Raw genomic sequence first — 19411 nt, 5'->3', positions numbered from 1 at the left:
ATTTAAAAATAAATTCTGTTAAAAATCTAAAATACAAAAATCTTGAACCGGAAGTATTTGCAGTCTATGTTGGTCGATTATCTTTTAATGATTATACCCCATGTAATTGTTGCGTGGTCATCATTATTATTTTTATTATTATTATTATTATTATTATTATTATTATTATTATTTTGGCATTTACACTGTTATGATAAATTACAAACATTTTAAAATAAATTTTGTATTCGTATAAAACATTTAAAAAACTTACAAATGCCTAAATATATGATTTTGTAATGTATTTTGGAATACTTTATTCCAAAATTACGGAAGCTCTGAGCTGCCACTGCGAAAAATATTTTTTGGAACAGCTTCTCGTAATAACGAGAAAGTATCTCGTTATAACGACATACTTTCTCGTAATAACGACATAGTTGTTTACAGTAAAACGTCATCTTCTCGCGGGACATTTCATTCTCGTCTTGATGACCTGTGGGAAAAGATGGAGAATCAGCGGGAGCCTCTTTATTCCTTTTTAAGGGATAGAAATGTGTCAGAGGACAGAATTTCCACCATGAGGAATGACAAAGTAAGTTATACTTATGAAAAACATAGTTTACGTGAGTTTCATATCGATTTAATTTATTTTTTTGTTACTGAATGAGCCTGCCGTGTACTGCGTAGACGTGAGACCAACTAAGACCTCGTTAACTTAAGTATTGTAGTAGCTGCAAGGAAGCTCCTTAGGCGGGCGGTTGTCAAACAGCTCTTTATTAATGTTTCTGTATCTCAGAACGGTTACAGCACGAACCAACAGGCACAGCGAGCTTCTTCTAACTCCAGCGACAACGTTCACCGAACGCACACGCACACACACCCACAGGTAGACCCCGCCCCCTCTCTCCCACCAGTCATCAGCCCACCGCTGATTGACACACACTGTGGTCTAGCATCTTGCAGAAAGAGGGGGGCGCCGGCCACCTGCAGCTCTGTCCAAACTCTGGGTCGTCACAGTATGTAATGTTTTAGAGTTGCAGGGTATAACTCTCTTCAGTATGAACGTGCTGTGTTAACGTCTTTTATTAACATAACTGGTAGCAATCGCTTTTAACAGAAGGCTTCGTGCTTCGTTCATATCCCATAATGCATTATTCTTATTGTCAATACATCTTTACCGTAACGGAGATGCATTCGAGTGCAGTAGGATAAACGTGTATCAAAATATTACAAAGTACACCTCGATTAATGCTGTTATCCTAAGCTAATCATAGCGTATACTTTTATCCTGCAGAAATGACGAGTTGAGCATGATTATTTACAATTTATTAGGTGTCAACATCAAGCAGTTAATGTAGAACTTTATGTTGATAGCATTCATGAGCAAGTGAGTGAAAACTATTTTATTATTGGCTTCATCATGACATAAGAAGCCATGCCAACTAGTTATGTTTGATATTATGTGTAAAAACCACAACTGGAGCAAAAGCGCGTCCTGGTGGTGTGATGCACGTATACGTGCGCTTTTTTGACGCGCTGGAGAGGAACAGGATGATGGCTGTATCAATAATCCGTCAAAAGATGCAGAGAAAACAAGGTTCTATTTTACGTTTTGGAATGCATACTTATTTGAATTAATATTTAAACTCTTAAAATTCACAGTGCCTATTTTCAAGCAACTTTAAATTTTGAAGACTTGAACTTCTGACATTTCTTTCAAAAACAAAGGCAAACTTTGTGTGAAGCTTAACGTGTAGAAAAGTTCAGTAAAATCACTTATTTAAACTGTTATTTAAAAAAGAAAAAAACATAGCACCAATAATTTTGTTGTTTTTACAGATCGACATCTCTGAGGCTGGACGAAGAAACACTACCTGAAGATTTTGAGAGGATTAAGAAAACCTACTGACTGACTTCCTTCATGGATGCAGATAGAGGACATTTGCATTCTCTAATTAAAGTGTACTTTTCAATGGGGTTAAACCATAGAGAAATACTGCTTTCACTCAGCGCTGTTGATAGAATAATAATCAGCCTTCGGACTCTTCGAAGAATCTTGTCAACACTGAGACTTCACAGAAGAAAAAACCAAAGTGACGTTCTTGACATTGCATTATTTCTTATTGGACAACTGCAGACTTATGGTCAATTTAATGGATACAAACTGCAACATCTTAGATGTATACAGGAGGGATTTGTTGTCACCCAGAACACAGTGAGACAGTTAATCAAAATTCTGGATCCCAGAGGTGTTGAGTTGAGACAACGTAATCGTCTCCGTCGTCGACTGTATTGTAATCCTGGACCAAACTTTATTTGGCATGTGGACTCTTATGATAAACTGAAACCATATGGAATTTGTCTGAATGGGGCTGTGGATGGGTTTTCCAGAATGGTTATCTGGCTTCATGCATACTCTACAAACAGTAATCCTAAAATTATTGCTGGATATTTCATTTCAGAAGTTGAGAAAAGAGGTGGTACTGCAGCCAGAGTCCGTACAGACATGGGGACAGAGAACGGTACAATGGAAGACATTCAAAGAATTTTACGCCTTGATAATGATGACAGCTTTGCCAGAAATTGCTTCATTTTAGGATCCAGCACCCACAATCAGCGAATAGAGAGCTGGTGGGCTTTCTTAAGGAAACACCATGCACAGTACTGGATTAACGTTTTTCAAAAACTGAAGGATTCAGATGATTTCACTGGGGACTTCTTGGACAAGCAGCTGATTCTTTTCACCTGTTTGAAGATCATTGAGGTGTGTACATGTATTTGAGAGAGAAAATAATATATGATAAGGATATGCTTTTAAATAAGGAATATGTAATGTATAAACATGTTTTTTTTTGCTTCCCTTTCAGGAAGAGCTTCAAAATGTTGTTCATTTATGGAACACTCACATCATTCGTCAGAGCAGAAATGCGATTGCTCCAAGTGGCCGACCATGCATGATGTATACCCTCCCGCAGCTTTTTGGTGGACAAGATTATTTGAAGCAAGTTTCCGAGCAAGCAGTGGCAACTTGCAAAGCACATTGTCTTCAGAGGGGACCAGACACATGTGATGAAACCGTCTTCTCACTATCCTGCCTCCTGATGGCAGAAAACTGTCTTCATGCACCGACCACACCAAATGAAGCAATTGAACTGTATCTATTTTTAAGAGCTTCCATACGTTCAAACCTGTCAGACGTGTAACACTGGTTCAAATCAACAGTTTCCTGCTTTCTTTACAATCAACTTCTGCGTACTCATAATTGGTGTCATATTGTCCTTTCATGCACCTTCATATATTTTGTTTACAGAACTTGAAACTTTTTGCTGTTGTGTATGACTGAAAAAATGCTATGACATAAGAGTAGTGGAATGTTAGTAAGATATGGATCTAGGTTTACTCAGTTTTCTCATAAATGTGTAAGATATTTAGATATGTAAATTGTACATAATATACATTTAAGTGTACATGTTGGAGAACAATTTAGAAAATGTCATTAAAAATGTTAAATCTATAATACAGTACACAACCTATTCAAATTTGGTCCAATTTATAAACCACACCCCACCTCAGTAAATACATAAAATATACTTTTCATTATGTCTAACACAACAACTATCCTTAAAGTTCTCTGTACCTGGTGACTGAGGTCAGTTTTAAACTGACAACTAATCTGGAAATGCAGCTATGATAAAAAGTTGAAAAATCAAGGACTCATTATGTTGAATGTGTAATGTTTTAATCATCACAAAATAAACAATTTGGGTGATCAAACCAACAATTTTGTTCTTTTCCTCATAACATTCAGAAATGTTGCTACATGTGCTTTGACATGGTAAACAAAATGTTCATTTAACAAGTGCTCTAAAATGTCCTATTGGGAGGAGGTTCTCTCCATCAAAGTGCAAAACTGTAGAGCAGATATGTTTTAAATCTGAAAAACCAAATCTCTAAAGTGAACATGAGAAACTTCACATACATTAAAAACGAGTACAAAAATAAATACTTTTGTTGTGAACCAGGACATCATTGTGCTTAATGCACATCAAACCAGAAAGGAATATAACATATAATACTGCCCTGTAAAAAGAAAAAAAGATATGTAGATGCATTCTTCAAGCTTAACCTGCTTAACTTGGAAATCTTTTTATGAACAGTGTTAATGTTACCTCAAATGCTCGTCTTTCACAGTATTCTTTTAACCAGTCTTCCTTCTCAATAAGTGATTCTTTTCCATTGGCATCAATAACAAAAACTGTTGAATATGAATTTTACAGTGGTACATCGCATTTGTAAATTCTCCTGATATTGTCTCTATTCTTACTTCAAATAAAAAAAACTTCTTTTGGAATATGTTACATAGTAATAACCAAAATGTTACCAAAACACTTTAGATTTATTTGTGCACATTTCTGTTATTTCTGTGAAACATTTCAACATTAAAAAAAAAGATTTCAACAGGCACCTTATTTTTAATATTACGCAATGTTCATAACATAGCAGCTGTTGCTGCTCAGTATATTGTCGAGCTCCACACGCAGCTCTGGGAAGGACAAGTATGTCCAAGGTAGCTCCAGAACTGGACCACATGTATGTGCTACTAGCCGCCGTGCTACTCCATCTAAGGGTGTGAAGAGAACTTCGATTTTAGTAACACAAAGCACATCTGAGCCAGTTGTAAATCGCAGAAACCTTCTGAGACCTGCCTGATCAAGTCCTCTGATGTACTGCTGTAAGTACCTCAGACTCTGGCTCTCAGCTTGTGTAGTAGGATTAGCATCTAATAATTTCAGAACCTTTCTTGCTGTAGGTTTCATGTTTTCATACATTTCTTGAATTTTTAGTTGGCTCTTGAAGACATGTGCAAATGTTGTTCTTGCAACTTCTGACATTTTATCAAGAGCATATTTTGGCTGTTGAATGATCAGCTTATGTGCAACATTTAAAAGCACAGCTTTCAAGTTTTCTCTTGTTGGGATAAATTTAGCACCCACACGATCTAATAAATCAAGCAGTTCCTCATGCTCTTCACCAAGAAGATCCTCCAGCAAAGCCTTGTTCACAAGATCTCTCTCTTCTGGACTGATGTAAAAGAGGAGTGACTCAAATAGCAAGTCAGGTGACACCAAGTGCTCACCAAAAACCAGCGCCACTGTGAAAGCTGGTGCAAGGCGGCTTGGGAAATAGCCATGGTCTAGGAACCCCTTTACAAGGATCCGTCCAACAGATTTCCATTCTTCCTCCTGCCACTTTGGGGAAAGTAATGGAACTCTCATGTCTTGCCCTTCAGCAGCACTGTCTAAAAACTCTGTCCAGAAAGCAGAATAGACATCTCTAGAAACTCCATCTGCATCTGCTCCTATTTCATCGATAAAACTAAATTTTAAAGGACAGGTGAGCAAGCTGGGATCTTTGAACTGTGTTATCAGTTCATCCATAAGCATTGTCCTATGAAGTTTAATGTTAACATTAATCGTGTCATATCCGGACAGCTCAGTATTACTGTGTGCTTCATTATCTGATGAAGTCATACTAGGTATGTGGGACACAGAGGTAGATGCAGGCTGCTCAGTAACACTGGATGTAGATGGCACATCACTGGTTGTGATATTGCTTTGACTTGCCAGCTCAAGGGCAGAAGAAGGAATAAGAAGAACTGCCGAGTCTCCTTCATAACTTGACAAAATAGACACAGCAGATGGTGGGAGCATAAGAGCAGGTTCAGGCTCTTCAGTGGAGGTAGCTATCGTTGGTGCAGAGTTGTTTGAGACAAACTGGTTCACAGAACTTAAGTTCAGGGTGGCTGAAGTAAGATTAAGACTCACAGATTCCCCTTCATCACTTGATGAAATGGGCAGAGTGTCTTCCAGTTGCCATGCCAGAGGTTCACCAGTGTGAGGACCTATCAGGACCTCTGAGAAGTTAGATGAATATGAGGAGCTGTTTTCATCCTCTGGCTCATCGTGGTCCATGCGGTCATCTGGAATACTGATTTCTGGGATTCTTGATTCCTTCCGTTCTCTTGTGCAAAGATAAAATCTTAACGTTCCCATTTTTAGCAGGGAATAAAGTTCTCCTACTGTGGTGTTTTCATCTAATACTGCATCCTCTTGGTAATCTAAAATATCAAAAGTAAAATCCTCCAGTTGTCCCTTTTTAGATCTTCCATTTGGAAAAAATAGTTCCTTTGCAATGCTTAAAATGTCAGCCTTTTTTGCTTCCTTTGGCAAATCTATTCTCCTTGTTCCACCTCCATTTTTCTTGCGTAGCTGCTTTCCTTCGTGTATCCATCCTAACTCAACCTTTCTGGTCTTTCTCACAGCCAGCTTGTTGTTCTTCAAATATGCCCTTGGATGTGTTTGAGTTGTATCATGTTCTCCATGGTCAGGGCCTTCTGGTTGTGTGTCAAATCCCATCTTTCTTTTTAGTTTTTGAAGCAATGACTGGCGTTGTGCATCTCTCTCACCTTTCTTTTTATATTCAGAGCAAAACCTTCGTGTGGCAATCCTGTCACCGTAGATTGGAACGTAGGTGGCCAAGCTGTCATCATCCATGCTTCCAATAACTGATATGTCAATCTACAGAAAAAATTTATTATTAGTTATTCATGGTAAAAGTAATTGTTTTAAACTGGACTAAACAGTGGTTTACTGTACCTTAAAAAACAGTAGGATTGTATACGCAACATATTCATCAAGAAGCATCAAGACAGTTTGTGACTATCTGGAGCTACACTACGTGCATCACACTAGAGGGCTGCATTGGGATTGGGTCCCGCCGGGTCCCGCGGGACCCAACCCAAATCTCGCGGGATTGGGCGGTTTGAATTGTGCTGCGGGCGGGAGCGGGCGGCAGAAAAAAAACCCGCGGGATCAGTGCTGCCATGAATATCTCATGAATATATATTAGCGGACTACGTTAGGCTGAGCAGCTGTTAGAGTCTAATGTACTGAAGCTCCTTGAAGGCACCAGGTAGAGACGCCCAATGGCCTCTGTCATCTAACCTGTTGTTGGGGGTGCGCCCCGGCCCGGCTCTTACTAAGAGCGCGCTTCAGGCCGTCTGTCTGCGCGCGCACACACGCACACTTTTAACTGAACGGGATTTGTGAAAATATATTTAATATTTAAGTTGCAAATTACACAAAAGAGGAATGCATGAAAAGATGAGGCTGGAGGAGGGACATGAATCTCTTTAATAATATCAATACAAATACGTGTTTTTTTTTCCTGCGGGACGGGAGACGATACAAAATCCATGCATCTCTATTACTGTGCGGGACTAAATTCTATGAGTTTTGCGGGTGCGGGCGGGAGTGGACATAAATATTGCGGGTGTGGGCGGGAGTGTAACGCATACGTTGCGGGAGCGGGCGGGATTGGTCAGAAATTCAGCGGACGCGGGCGGGAGCGGGATGAAGAAAATAGTCCCGCGCAGGGCTTTACATCACACCACCAGGACGCGCTTTTGCTCCAGTTGTGGTTTTTACACATAATATCAAACATAACTAGTTGGCATGGCTTCTTATGTCATGATGAAGCCAATAATAAAATAGTTTTCACTCACTTGCTCATGAATGCTATCAACATAAAGTTCTACATTAACTGCTTGATGTTGACACTAATAAATTGTAAATAATCATGCTCAACTCGTCATTTCTGCAGGATAAAAGTATACGCTATGATTAGCTTAGGATAACAGCATTAATCGAGGTGTACTTTGTAATATTTTGATACACGTTTATCCTACTGCACTCGAATGCATCTCCGTTACGGTAAAGATGTATTGACAATAAGAATAATGCATTATGGGATATGAACGAAGCACGAAGCCTTCTGTTAAAAGCGATTGCTACCAGTTATGTTAATAAAAGACGTTAACACAGCACGTTCATACTGAAGAGAGTTATACCCTGCAACTCTAAAACATTACATACTGTGACGACCCAGAGTTTGGACAGAGCTGCAGGTGGCCGGCGCCCCCCTCTTTCTGCAAGATGCTAGACCACAGTGTGTGTCAATCAGCGGTGGGCTGATGACTGGTGGGAGAGAGGGGGCGGGGTCTACCTGTGGGTGTGTGTGCGTGTGCGTTCGGTGAACGTTGTCGCTGGAGTTAGAAGAAGCTCGCTGTGCCTGTTGGTTCGTGCTGTAACCGTTCTGAGATACAGAAACATTAATAAAGAGCTGTTTGACAACCGCCCGCCTAAGGAGCTTCCTTGCAGCTACTACAATACTTAAGTTAACGAGGTCTTGGTCTCACGTCTACGCAGTACACGGCAGGCTCATTCAGTAACAAAAAAATAAATTAAATCGATATGAAACTCACGTAAACTATGTTTTTCATAAGTATAACTTACTTTGTCATTCCTCATGGTGGAAATTCTGTCCTCTGACACATTTTTATCCCTTAAAAAGGAATAAAGAGGCTCCCGCTGATTCTCCATCTTTTCCCACAGGTCATCAAGACGAGAATGAAATGTCCCGCGAGAAGATGACGTTTTACTGTAAACAACTATGTCGTTATTACGAGAAAGTATGTCGTTATAACGTGATAGGTTTCTCGTAATAACGAGATAAGTTTCTCGTTATTACGAGAAACGTATCACGTTATAACGAGATACTTTCTCGTTATTACGAGAAGCTGTTCCAAAAAATATTTTTCGCAGTGGCAGCTCAGAGCTTCCGTACTAAATAAAGTATTCCATATGGGGATTTTGTTTTGGAATCCGTATTTTTTTTATTTTCTACAAGAAAATGGGGGGGGGGGGGGGGTCAAAACAATAGGCCCTAAGGTGGTCCGTGACCGCACGTCACAGACCACCTGACATTCCAGCTTTTGGCCCCGTGGGAGGAGCTGCGACATTTCAGCGACTGGTTCAGAGTTTGCAATTGTTTGGTCTTCCTCACTGCACTGTAAATGCACTGCTCTGAATAATAGCTGCCAGTGTGCGCATCAACATGGCCAGCTGGGCCAATCACGTGCTTGCTCAACTTCAGCAGAGGGACCTCAAGGAAAAACTTCCATTTGTTGGCGTTTTCTCAAGCTGTAAGTTCAGTTCATTTGTGTATTATCCGTGTTTTTGCATCGCATTGATTGAATTTGTTTGTCTTCCAGTGTCTCGTCTGGAGGAACATTTTGAATTGCGCACGCAGATTTTGGATGATGTTTACAGTAAAAGGTCAGAAATGCTGTTGATTATTAATCTCTGTGTCTTTCAACATTATTTTATTTATCTTTTTATGGTTTTTGTTTTCAAGAAGTGGAGTTGAGGTGGAAAACAATAACAGCCTTGTTCTCCAGCTGAGGGAAAGTGAACACCTGACAAACAAGGCGAGTTTCTCCATGTTCACCCTAATAATAAATAGACTTGACATGTTTCAGATATTTCTGCAAAGCAGCACATACTTGTGATATTATGGGCATGCTCAGAACGGTCTCTGGGCACATGTTTACTTTGTTGCAATCCTAAAGCAACCTTTAAACTGGCGATAACCTCCTTTTTAATCAATCAATTCTTTTGTCTTCGCAGTTGTCTCAAACAGTCTCAGATCTGACCTCCATCTTGTATCTGAAAGATGCTGAACTTCAGCACTGGCAGTCTCGGTAATTTCATTTTATAATACTGATCATCACTCACAGACAAACAAAACAATGTTAAAGTTCTTGGTTATTTCTTAATCTGCAAAATTTAATTACCTATACCATTGTTATTTTTCTTTTTCTTGGATTTAAAGTGACTTGCAGTGGTAAATCAACAGAGAAAGCTCTAGTTTAAAAGACCTAAGAACTAAGCTTACAATTGGATTTCTATGCATCTCTTTGTTTAAATTGTTGCGTGTCATGAGCAGATGAAAAAATCCCATTGGGAAAAAAATAGGGATGGCCCGTTTGACACGACGCTTCAGTGCGCGTTTCACCTTCATGAAACAGAGTGGTTCGGCACAATGTTTTGGGGCGTGTGTCAACTAACGCAGATGATGTGGTTGATGACGTATGACCCGCAAAATGCATCGTTTGGTCGAACCACAGTTCAGTTGTTACTTGTGTTTTGAACAGTTGGGCGCGCTATTGTCTGTACGAAATGAACCCCGAACGTTTCCCGACCAGTTCTATTGTTTCCCCAAGATTGGAATCAGCGTCAGTTCATTGCACTTTACCATGGCTCCTTGTAAAAAACGTACTGTGGCTCAGGATCGTTTCAACTCGATTTCTCAAAATAGAACAATACACTATGAACAGTGTGTATAAAAAAATACTTTAATGAATCTATAATGGAAAGCCTAACTAGTATCAGTAGAGATAGCTTAGATGAATAGTTAGTGGGGTTTGCATCCAGAGGTCCTGAGTTCAAGACCGGTGTTTTATAATTTATTTATTTTTTGCTTTGCGTTTATTCATGTGATGTGTATTTTGCTGTGTCAAGCACCTCCCACAGACAACGACACATGTGGTGTTGTTTTACGTTGTTTTTTTCTAATCATCGTTAACAACATTGAAGTGTTACAAGGAGCTTAGTTGAAACATATGTAGATATACGTCCAGTCCGCCACCAGATGCCGCAGTTCTATGTGGTTTCAAAACCCTGACTGGGTGGTTCATTTTTCTGGCACAATTACATGAACCCCAATGAGGCTTCATGGGGCTTCTATTCCCATCACTAGAAAAAAAGCAGGTATGACACAGAAGCTTCTAGCCACAAGCTCCCTTTTTGATCGATCCAACGGTATCTGTTTCAAAACTGGACAGCTGGATAGCTCTGATATTGCTTGCCATTTTTGTTGGACCGGTTATGTAAGGTTGCCAACATTGCAAATATTCCTGCTCTGCAGAATCTGTTCCCTAGAAGTCTCCAACCACCGAAAGATGGTCGGAGTGGGACTTTTAAGCCTAACTAAGAGTGTTAAGTGACAACACCTGTTGGAAATTGATAAATCCTAACTAACAATGAACTCTTCCAGTGTGACTCAATACCGCAGAGAAGCACTCACCCTGACTAAAGAGAGCCACAAGTTGAGGGCAACTCTCTCTGAATTGGAGTTTACTGTAGAGAGTCAGTCTAAAGACATAAAAGTCCTACGGGCGGAGCAGAAAAGACTGAGGGAAGCGCTGGCCCAGGCTCAGGAAGACAGAGAGCGACTGATGGAGCGATGGATTCAGGGGAGGAGGGAGGAAGCAGACAGACTGAATAAATACAATGATACACATGAGAGGTAAGATATGAGAAATATTCATGATTGATATAAGATTGTATGACATTGAAAAATGTAAAGAAGTGGGTTACTGGCTTTCACCAGGTGGCAAAAAGTGGCCAAACACCTGAGGAAGCAACTCCAGAAGGAGAGGGGAAAGGAGCGCGTATTAGTAGCTAGAAGGTCTTTAAAAGTTGAAAGGGAAATGCCATCATCAGTAATTCAAAGTAAGAATTATTTTTCTAATAATACCGTACTATTTATAGTGACAAATACTACTTCCAAAATGTTACTTTCGTAATGAAGGTTTGTTACTAAAAATCTTAAAATTTGTTTACCTAATTGACAATTTAAAAAAAAATAAACTATAAATCAATCAGAACAGAAACTTGCTCATTGCCATATGTAACGTTTTATTTTTTTGTCTCGTTTGCAGTAACTGTTGATCCACTGGATATACACAAAGGATCTATGGATTCCAGCTTCACCTCAGCTGCAGGAAAAGTCTAACCTCTCTCCTGGAATTTGGAGAAAACCCACCGTTTCTTCCATTTTTTTGCATTTGTAGTTGAAATAAAAAAATAGAATTGTAAATAACAATTTAAATTTTAGATAAACGTTTTTGTTGTTTTGAAGTTGTCACTAAAATGATAAATTTCTCCTATTTTATTTTCATGTAAAAGTTCTATAAAAGCCATAAAATAACAAATATGACATTTTGATCTAGTTTTAGGTCAAATAAATGCAATACAAATCTGTCTCTATATGGGGGAAAAAAAATGTGATTACAACCAGAAGTTTAAATATAGTCTGGTTCTGACTAAAGATAAGTATCCATAGAAATGTAAAACTTTATATTTACATAATTTAATAGATGTTGACAGAATGATGGTAAAAGAGTAAGTCTTTGCTTATTTTAGAAATAAAGCTGTTTTTGAGACAAAACATCATTTTTTGGCAATGGGATATTTAGAAATCAATGTAATGCTTATTTTAAAAAGGTGAAAAATGTGTATATTTAGTCAGAACAGCACTATATATAAAATTTTGGTTGTAATGAAGTTTTTTTTTTCTTTCATCTAGAGACAGGCTTGTATTGCATTCATTTTCTTTGTCTTAAATGCATTAAGTATATACATTTTTTTCAAGTAAACTTATTTTTTTATTTATTTCAATATCACTGACAATAGATGAGCAATAATGAAAACATTATTTTCTGGCACAATTGTCAAAGCAAAAGCAGTTCTATACAACAGCAGGTTCAGGAGTTCTTCACTTGCAGTTATAACATTTATCATTTTTTATGTTTTAATAAAAAAATATAGTCCAGGCATATTCTTCCATTTGTACATTACTGAGGCCAAAATGCGATTTCATAACCTGTGGCCTGAATGAACTATTTACTGTACTGAACAGCACATTTCTGTCTGATGAAATAACCATGACCTTGAGATGTCTTTTAAAGGTACATTTAAAACAACACTTTTCTTGGACAGTGGGTAAGAATTACATATACACATCAATACAAATCTAAAACTGCAATTTTTCTTTTTTTTTAACCCTCTTGTACCTTGCACACCCATTTTCAGAGAGACTTGAGATATGTCCTTGAAAAAGCACTGGGATTATGCTAAATCAGTTGAACACATCAGTACCCAGGTTTTTAAACTTGGAGTGTTCTTTGAAACAGAACATGTGGCAGGTGTATATTCATAACACAATGCTTGATGTAGTGGGGTTTCCACATCTTTGCTTGAAAGATTTTGCATGATGCCCAATTATCTTTCAAGGCTTTAGTTTGCTGTTTATTTCAAGGGGGTTTTTCAAGTATGGTTTCACAGAATCCCAGGTTATTTATTTTCTCACCATGACAACAAATCCAAAAATTAAACTTCAGCCTTTTCATAAGCAAGTAAAAATGACATACAGGATGTTGTGAAATACACATATCCATTATCAGCTTATATCTTTATAAGAAATGGAGTGTGTGCTGTTTTGGTGTGCTTCAGGGTTTGGGACGCAGGAAGTGCCCAGATCAGCTCAGACAAAGCCGCCCTCAGTTCTCTTGTGCCTCGCAGAGGCTGACATCTGCAGGCATAAAGCTGTCATTCAGACAGTGTTTTGGAGTGATTGAAGCAGTGAATGTTATTAGAAAATGCATAGCCATCCACTATCACAAGCTCAGTTCTGAACAGGCAGCTTTGGAGCAGGCAGGGGCAGCAGTCGAGTGGTTTAAGCAGATTGACTCAGATGTTTTGGAGACTCAAGTGATGCCAAGGTCCACCAAGGTTTTCAGCAGCAATGAAGCCCTGAAATCCTCCAATAAGGGGAGCTTTCATTAGAGTATAAAGAGGCTTACTTAAGTAATAGGAAGTATTTTCTTCAAGATTTGCTCTCTGACTAATATTGTGTGAATTAATCTTAAAGACATTTAAGAAATGTCATTCTGTTATTTCTATTAGGGCAAAACATTATTTATGCATTAAAATGTGGACATTTCTTAAGACTTTACCTGATTTTTACCATAACTTTATACAGGGAATGCTTAAACAGTACAAATCTATTTTTACATGATTAAATCCACTTTAACACCTCAAACTTAGTTTAAAAGTAGTAAGACACATGTCATTCTTTTATTGACCTGTAAAAAAGTCACATTGTTCATTTCAAGCCTTTTGAGATACTTTGGGCTAAGATACAATTATGGGTTTTCTTAAGCTCATTAAAAGTTGCATTTCTTTATTATATTATTATAATATTATTATTATATTATTATATTATAAGAAACTAAATGGACTAAATTCTCCATCTACTTATATGTAAAACTTGACATTTACATAATTTAATACATAGTATTTGTAGTTGACAGAATGATGGTGAGACAAACATTTTTTTCTCTTTAGAAACTTTTTATGGGCATAAGTTACTCTATATAAATTGTTGTCCACATTTGAGACAAAACAAAATATTTAAATACTAGTCAACGGATTTTAAATTCACAGTTTTGAAACTTTGTCATATTGAAGATAAAATGATCTGAGACCATTAAGTGCCTTAAAGTCTTGTTTTATCCCATTCAGTTTTGTCTAACAAAGTCCAGGATTTTGATTCATCAGTCTATGTAGTAAAACAAAAAACATTTAAAATGCTTTAAAACATTCAGTGACTCCTCCGCATTTCAAACCTTCTTTCAGTCTGTCTTCTTTTTTGACAATCTGCTCTTGGACTTAGACCTAACTGTGCAGATTATTCAGACAACTTTTGCCATTGGTAAAACAGTAGTAGTTCTGGCTCTTTCCAGATGGGGGCACCAGATTATCATGAGTTAGCAATGGGACTGTTGATCCTCTGAGTCTTCAAGTTGTGTGAGCAATGTAATAATCAAATCTGGCGTGTAACGTGCGTGCTTGGAGAGAGTGGGAAAAAATATAATCATAAAAGAGTCCAGATATTTTAATCCACCATAAACCAACAGGAACCAATTCAATTAGACTGTTTGAAAGAAACTTGGTTTGACAAACTGTGGGTGGGTTTGTTTCAGGCTCAGCCCAGAGGATAAAATAAAGGTTTGTTCCTATTTGAAGATGAACTAGGAAATAGAGTAATAGACAACATCCTTATTCTCTTTCTGCAAAGCTGATGTTTTCTCCAGAGTACATCTGGACCAGCTTTGTGTCAGTAAGTAGTCACTGGGGAAATGGGCTTTTCTGACAATCATGCATTCTGCTGTTGTAATTAGCTCATCCTTGTGGATTTTTCTTTTCTTTTTAAGTAATAAATCTTACAGCTTGTCCTTTAATTTAGTTTTCCATTGTATGATTTTATTTTGACACAATTGCTCCCATCACCACAAACTGCAATGGAGCTGTAAATCATCTGTTTTATCCTCATCTTTCTGGGGTTCATCTAAAAAACCGGATGGGCAACTCCATAAAGAACTGTGCGCTACTCCACACACACGAGCACTCTGTGATCAAAAACCCTCCAGCTCGCTTAGATGATTAGCGAGGGGTTCTGATCCTCCACAGTTTACAACAGAGGATGCTGAAATGGTGCATCAGCTGTCGGCGCGTTCTGCAAGAAGTGCACACGTTTGTAACACAAAGATATGTTGAATACAGTTTCTGTGGTAGAATATCAAGCCTGCTCTCAAGGACAAAAGACACGTATCAGTAAACAAGCATTCAACCACCAAAGCCTTACACCTCATGAATATTAAATCAGACACTTTGAATACTACCAGTTTTTTTTTTTTTTTTGTTAGCAGGCTTTAGTCTGGATTCTTCCCAGTTGCTGTGATTTATTTGCAGGTGCATGTGCCTCTTTGATGTGTTGAGTTGAGAGGTTTTGCACCTGTTAGAGAGCAAAAAAAAAAAAAAAAAAAAAAGAGGGCTTTAAAAAAAACAAGAGGTGGATTTGCCAGACAGTCAAAACAACAGCGACACAAGGAAGATTTGTGTTGCCATGGTACATCATGTGTGTTTTCTTTCCAAAAAAGGCTGCTGTGCTGTTTTGACATTATAATGTGTGCAGCAAAAATTGCTTTGTTGTGTAGTAAAAACCAACTTTCCTTTTTTTTTTCTTTTCTTGTCCTGGTGTTGGCTTTGAAATCTGCTTTGGCATTACTGGATTTTATATTTTGCATTTTGTCCATTACCTATTCATTAAAGATGTGACTTGAAAGAGAGTTGCTATGGAGATGCTGTGGTTAGATTTCAGATCGCAAAGATGTTTCTTTCTGTTTACTCTTTTGCCAATTATAAAAAAAAAATTCTTGCATTCTTGATTTTGCTCTCTTCTTGTGCCTTCTTAATAAGACCTCCAGAGCTTGGATTTTTCTTTTAAACTGTCAGACAACATTCCTTTCAAACTATCAAGACTGCACAAATTCCAAAAGGATTTTCAAGTCAACCTGTGGCTTGATGAAATCATGTCTAAGCCATGATATGTCTGTCAGTCACTTTGCTTAAGATCTCCCATATCTCTGTTGTCTTACATCCAGCTGGCTGGATTCTCTTGGCAGCTTTGTGGTCTGTGTTGCAGTAACGGTCAGGGGTTGTCCAGAGTCTGAGGACGGTGATAAAGGTGACTGGCTATCTCATTTCCACAGAGGACTAGATAATATCCTGAGAACAATCCCATTACTCCATGAGTTTGCTCATCTGAGATAAGAGTTGCCTTGCTAAATCTTGGCGAGGTTGTGCATTTGTGATTCCCTGCACTGTACATATGTGTATAAGTGGAGAGTTTGTTTTGTTGTTTTTTTTTTTTCTGCAGTCCGGTCCACCTTGCAACCGGAAAGCCTGACTCTTAGTACAGATTGTCTCAGAGGATCTGCCGCGGAACTAAATTAAATATCTGAAGGTTTTTTTTGTTTTGTTTTTCCCCCCAACCTCGGATACATTTTACATGTTCATTTGTGTGTAGGTAGTGAGAACAATTGCATTAGGCTGGTTGTAAACACAAGCCCTGAAAGCAGCAGTCTGTTTCAATGTGCCACCAGAGACGTAACACGATAATGGTTTATGCAGATGAATTAATAATGCATTGTTTATGTAAAGGAAATTGCAACAAATTTGTAGAAATTGTTGCGGCAGCCTTGATTAAAAGGCAGAATAAAGTATAAATGATTGTCTTTGGTCTAATGAATTCTTTTAAAAGAACATAAATTATTGTTTACTGTTTCTTTTTCACTTCAAGCCAGTAAAATGATCATGTGTTTTCTTCTTTTTCTCCTAAAAGCTTAAAGAAAATTGATAAAAGACTAGAGCGGGGTTTTAAAAAAATCCATGATCAAACTCAATCAGTGTTCATTTGGAATCTAGGTTCATCCAATTCATTAATCAATTATCAATGCAAAGCCTTTTTTTGTATTTCCTCAGGCAAAAAGCAGCAGTTCTTTAATGTAAGAATTCCTATGTTTGTTATTAAAAGTTTAAATCAGTAGTAATCTAAAACGACTTTTTTAAATAATCAAATGAGTGGAAATCAAACTTTTCTAAATAGAATGGAATTGGGATGTCAGTGTTTTCCAGCATTTTATGAAACATAGTTAGTGTTATGAGGGAACTTTCAGTGCTTAGGTTTTCGCTAAATATTTGGATGGATTACATTTGGTAAATTAATCCATCTGGGCAATTTTTCCTTGTAATAATGTTAAATTAAATACAAAGAAATCTGTTTTTAGAGTTACACTGTAGTCTGGATTCCCACTTCTGCTTAACCTTACTAAGTGTTTCGACAGTGCTTCATAAGATCAACCTCTTATCTCCATCAGCACTGCTCCATAACCATCTGCATCCTACTGTTAGGTGAAATGCATAAATCCTTTTCAATCAGGAGGCTGACTAAACAGCTCTGGGGTCTTTCTTTTGCATCGCCTTTTACACAAGTAGAAGAGAGGACCATTAATTCAGGAAATCTGATTACACATATGCCAACAAGGGAAGTTAATCACTTCTGACACAGCCTTCTAATTGTTAGAGACAAGTGCAGCTAAAACAAAGTGACATTTGACTTAAATTCTGTTTTGCTCAAACGCTGTTTTGCACCAGCAGTAAGCAGCCCTCTGAGGGGAGACGTTGTTATTTTTAGATGCGACTACAGAACTTCCTGCTTTCTAACCATATCTATGATTTAGTCAGCTCTGAAAACGGATTGAACATTTCACAAAACCATTCAGTTTTCTATTTCCTGCTGTAGGAGGAAGCAAAAACAGGACGTTAAAAACAGTTGAACAAACTGCAGCAACATATAAGTAAGATTATGGGTGAAAGTTTGCAAGAAATATGGGGAAACCTTTGGAGCAAATTAATTTGATGTTGTATGTTATAATGAGGCTTTGGTTGAAGCAAATGTTGAAAGCAAAAGCTGCACTATGATCCTTTAGCAGTAGAGGCTTAATTATTAGGTTATTATTAATTGTAAATTAACATATATCCATTGCAATGAGGCGTGCACTACAAGTTGTTAAAGTATTAATTCATGAGATCTGCATACTTTATTCCTTTTAAAGATGTGAAATGTGGATGTAAAATTACTCACTGGTTTACACAAGGATTTCTAAAAAGCTATTTTTGAAGTCTAAGACTGTATGACTAGTTGATGTCGTATGTATGGACAGACGGTATCAGTTTACTTTTCGCATGGCTGTGAATACAAAGGGCGAGCACAAGAGATTGATTCAAGGATTCAGTGAACTTTCCATTTGAATGAAGTAAAGCGTGGAACGGCGTGGGATTATCATAACCCTTGGAGGTGTTATTGTATCTCCATATCCAAGTCAAGACTTCGGCAGGTGCAGAGCAGCTCTTCCCCTCTGCAAGTTATTGCATTAAGTCCTTCAAATTTAGTAGCGCAGTCATGAGCCCCCCATTCACTCTGTGGAGTAGAAGAATTGCTTTGCATTTTAAAAAGGTCAAACTCTCAGATCTCTGCCAGGAGGAACTGACGGAAGAAATAATGTCTGTGCAGAAATATGCGGCCGCACACTGCCAGTCCTCTAAAATACTCACTGTACATTGGACTGATTACGAGCACGTTCATGCACATCCTCTAACAGCTAGGAAAATTACAAAACCAAATCGTAAAAGAAAACAGTGAGAATTTTACATGTACTTTAACAGCAGCATCAGTTTACAGAATATTTTGAATAAATGCCTTATTTAAATACTTAAACGAGCAATGTATGTAAATAAAACAAAAAAAACAATTAAAGATACTTTTTCATGATACTTGTTGACTTTCAGATTCAAAGCTATAATATAAACAGGTTTGTCTATCTTTACCTCCTTACCCATCCTCCATCCATATGCTTCCATGGATGTGCCTTGTTGGCTTGTGTCAGTATTTGGAGTGTTTGGGTTCATGCCCAGTAGTTACATTGTGCTGGGAACAACATGACCACAGTAAAGGATGCTCCGAGAACAGAGCCAACAGCCCTGAGGTCCAGGACCACACACATGCAACTAAACACTAAAAAACTCACAGCTAAACTAAAAATCTCAAAACAGTTGAGACAAATAACATAATTATGTCTTAAAACTTTTATTATTTTTTTTGCAAAAGAATGTAAAAGATCACTCCTGTAAAAAAAAAAAAAAAACAGAATAATGCTTTATTATAAAGTACATTCTCCTAATCCCTGACATTGGTTTTACAAAATTTCTGTGTTTACAGGATAAAGAAATACTGTGAGCTACGGTTGGTTAAAAACCCTATTAAGAAGACTGTTAAATATCTGATA

The 19411-nt window shown here is 37.8% G+C and overlaps 1 protein-coding gene and 2 long non-coding RNA genes across 3 annotated transcripts; 2 read left to right on the top strand and 1 right to left on the bottom strand.

Annotated features, from left to right (window-relative positions):
- The first annotated feature begins 2603 nt into the window (after positions 1-2603).
- On the top strand, positions 2604-3760 carry LOC111948814 (uncharacterized). Its single transcript, XR_013647988.1, has 2 exons — positions 2604-2743; positions 2847-3760. It is a non-coding gene; the product is annotated as an uncharacterized LOC111948814 (long non-coding RNA).
- On the bottom strand, positions 3697-8521 carry LOC111948812 (uncharacterized). Its single transcript, XR_013647989.1, has 2 exons — positions 8334-8521; positions 3697-6557 (listed from the first exon to the last, which is right to left on the bottom strand). It is a non-coding gene; the product is annotated as an uncharacterized LOC111948812 (long non-coding RNA).
- Positions 8522-8797: 276 nt separating this feature from the next.
- On the top strand, positions 8798-12499 carry LOC101168643 (autophagy-related protein 16). The gene is made up of 7 exons (XM_004077079.5): positions 8798-9022; positions 9092-9155; positions 9235-9307; positions 9507-9580; positions 10936-11187; positions 11272-11393; positions 11603-12499. Exons 1-7 carry the CDS (start codon positions 8935-8937, stop codon positions 11674-11676), a joined length of 747 nt encoding a protein of 248 aa, XP_004077127.1. The 5' UTR covers positions 8798-8934; the 3' UTR covers positions 11677-12499.
- The last annotated feature ends 6912 nt before the right edge of the window (positions 12500-19411 follow it).

This window comes from Oryzias latipes, chromosome 15, assembly GCF_053564925.1.
Source record: "Oryzias latipes strain Hd-rR chromosome 15, Olatipes_Hd-rR_3.1".
NCBI lineage: Eukaryota > Metazoa > Chordata > Actinopteri > Beloniformes > Adrianichthyidae > Oryzias > Oryzias latipes.
Note: the sequence above shows the minus strand (reverse complement) of the source record. Positions and strands in the feature narration are given on the sequence as shown.

What these genes read in the sequence shown, in the direction of transcription:
- LOC101168643 (XM_004077079.5), top strand. Translation starts at nt 8,935, where the DNA reads ATGGCCAGCTGGGCCAATCACGTGCTTGCTCAACTTCAGCAGAGGGAC. An exon ending in GTGAACACCTGACAAACAAG is followed by an intron (nt 9,308 to 9,506) that starts GCGAGTTTCTCC and finishes TTGTCTTCGCAG; the next exon opens with TTGTCTCAAACAGTCTCAGA. An exon ending in GCCATCATCAGTAATTCAAA is followed by an intron (nt 11,394 to 11,602) that starts GTAAGAATTATT and finishes TCTCGTTTGCAG; the next exon opens with TAACTGTTGATCCACTGGAT.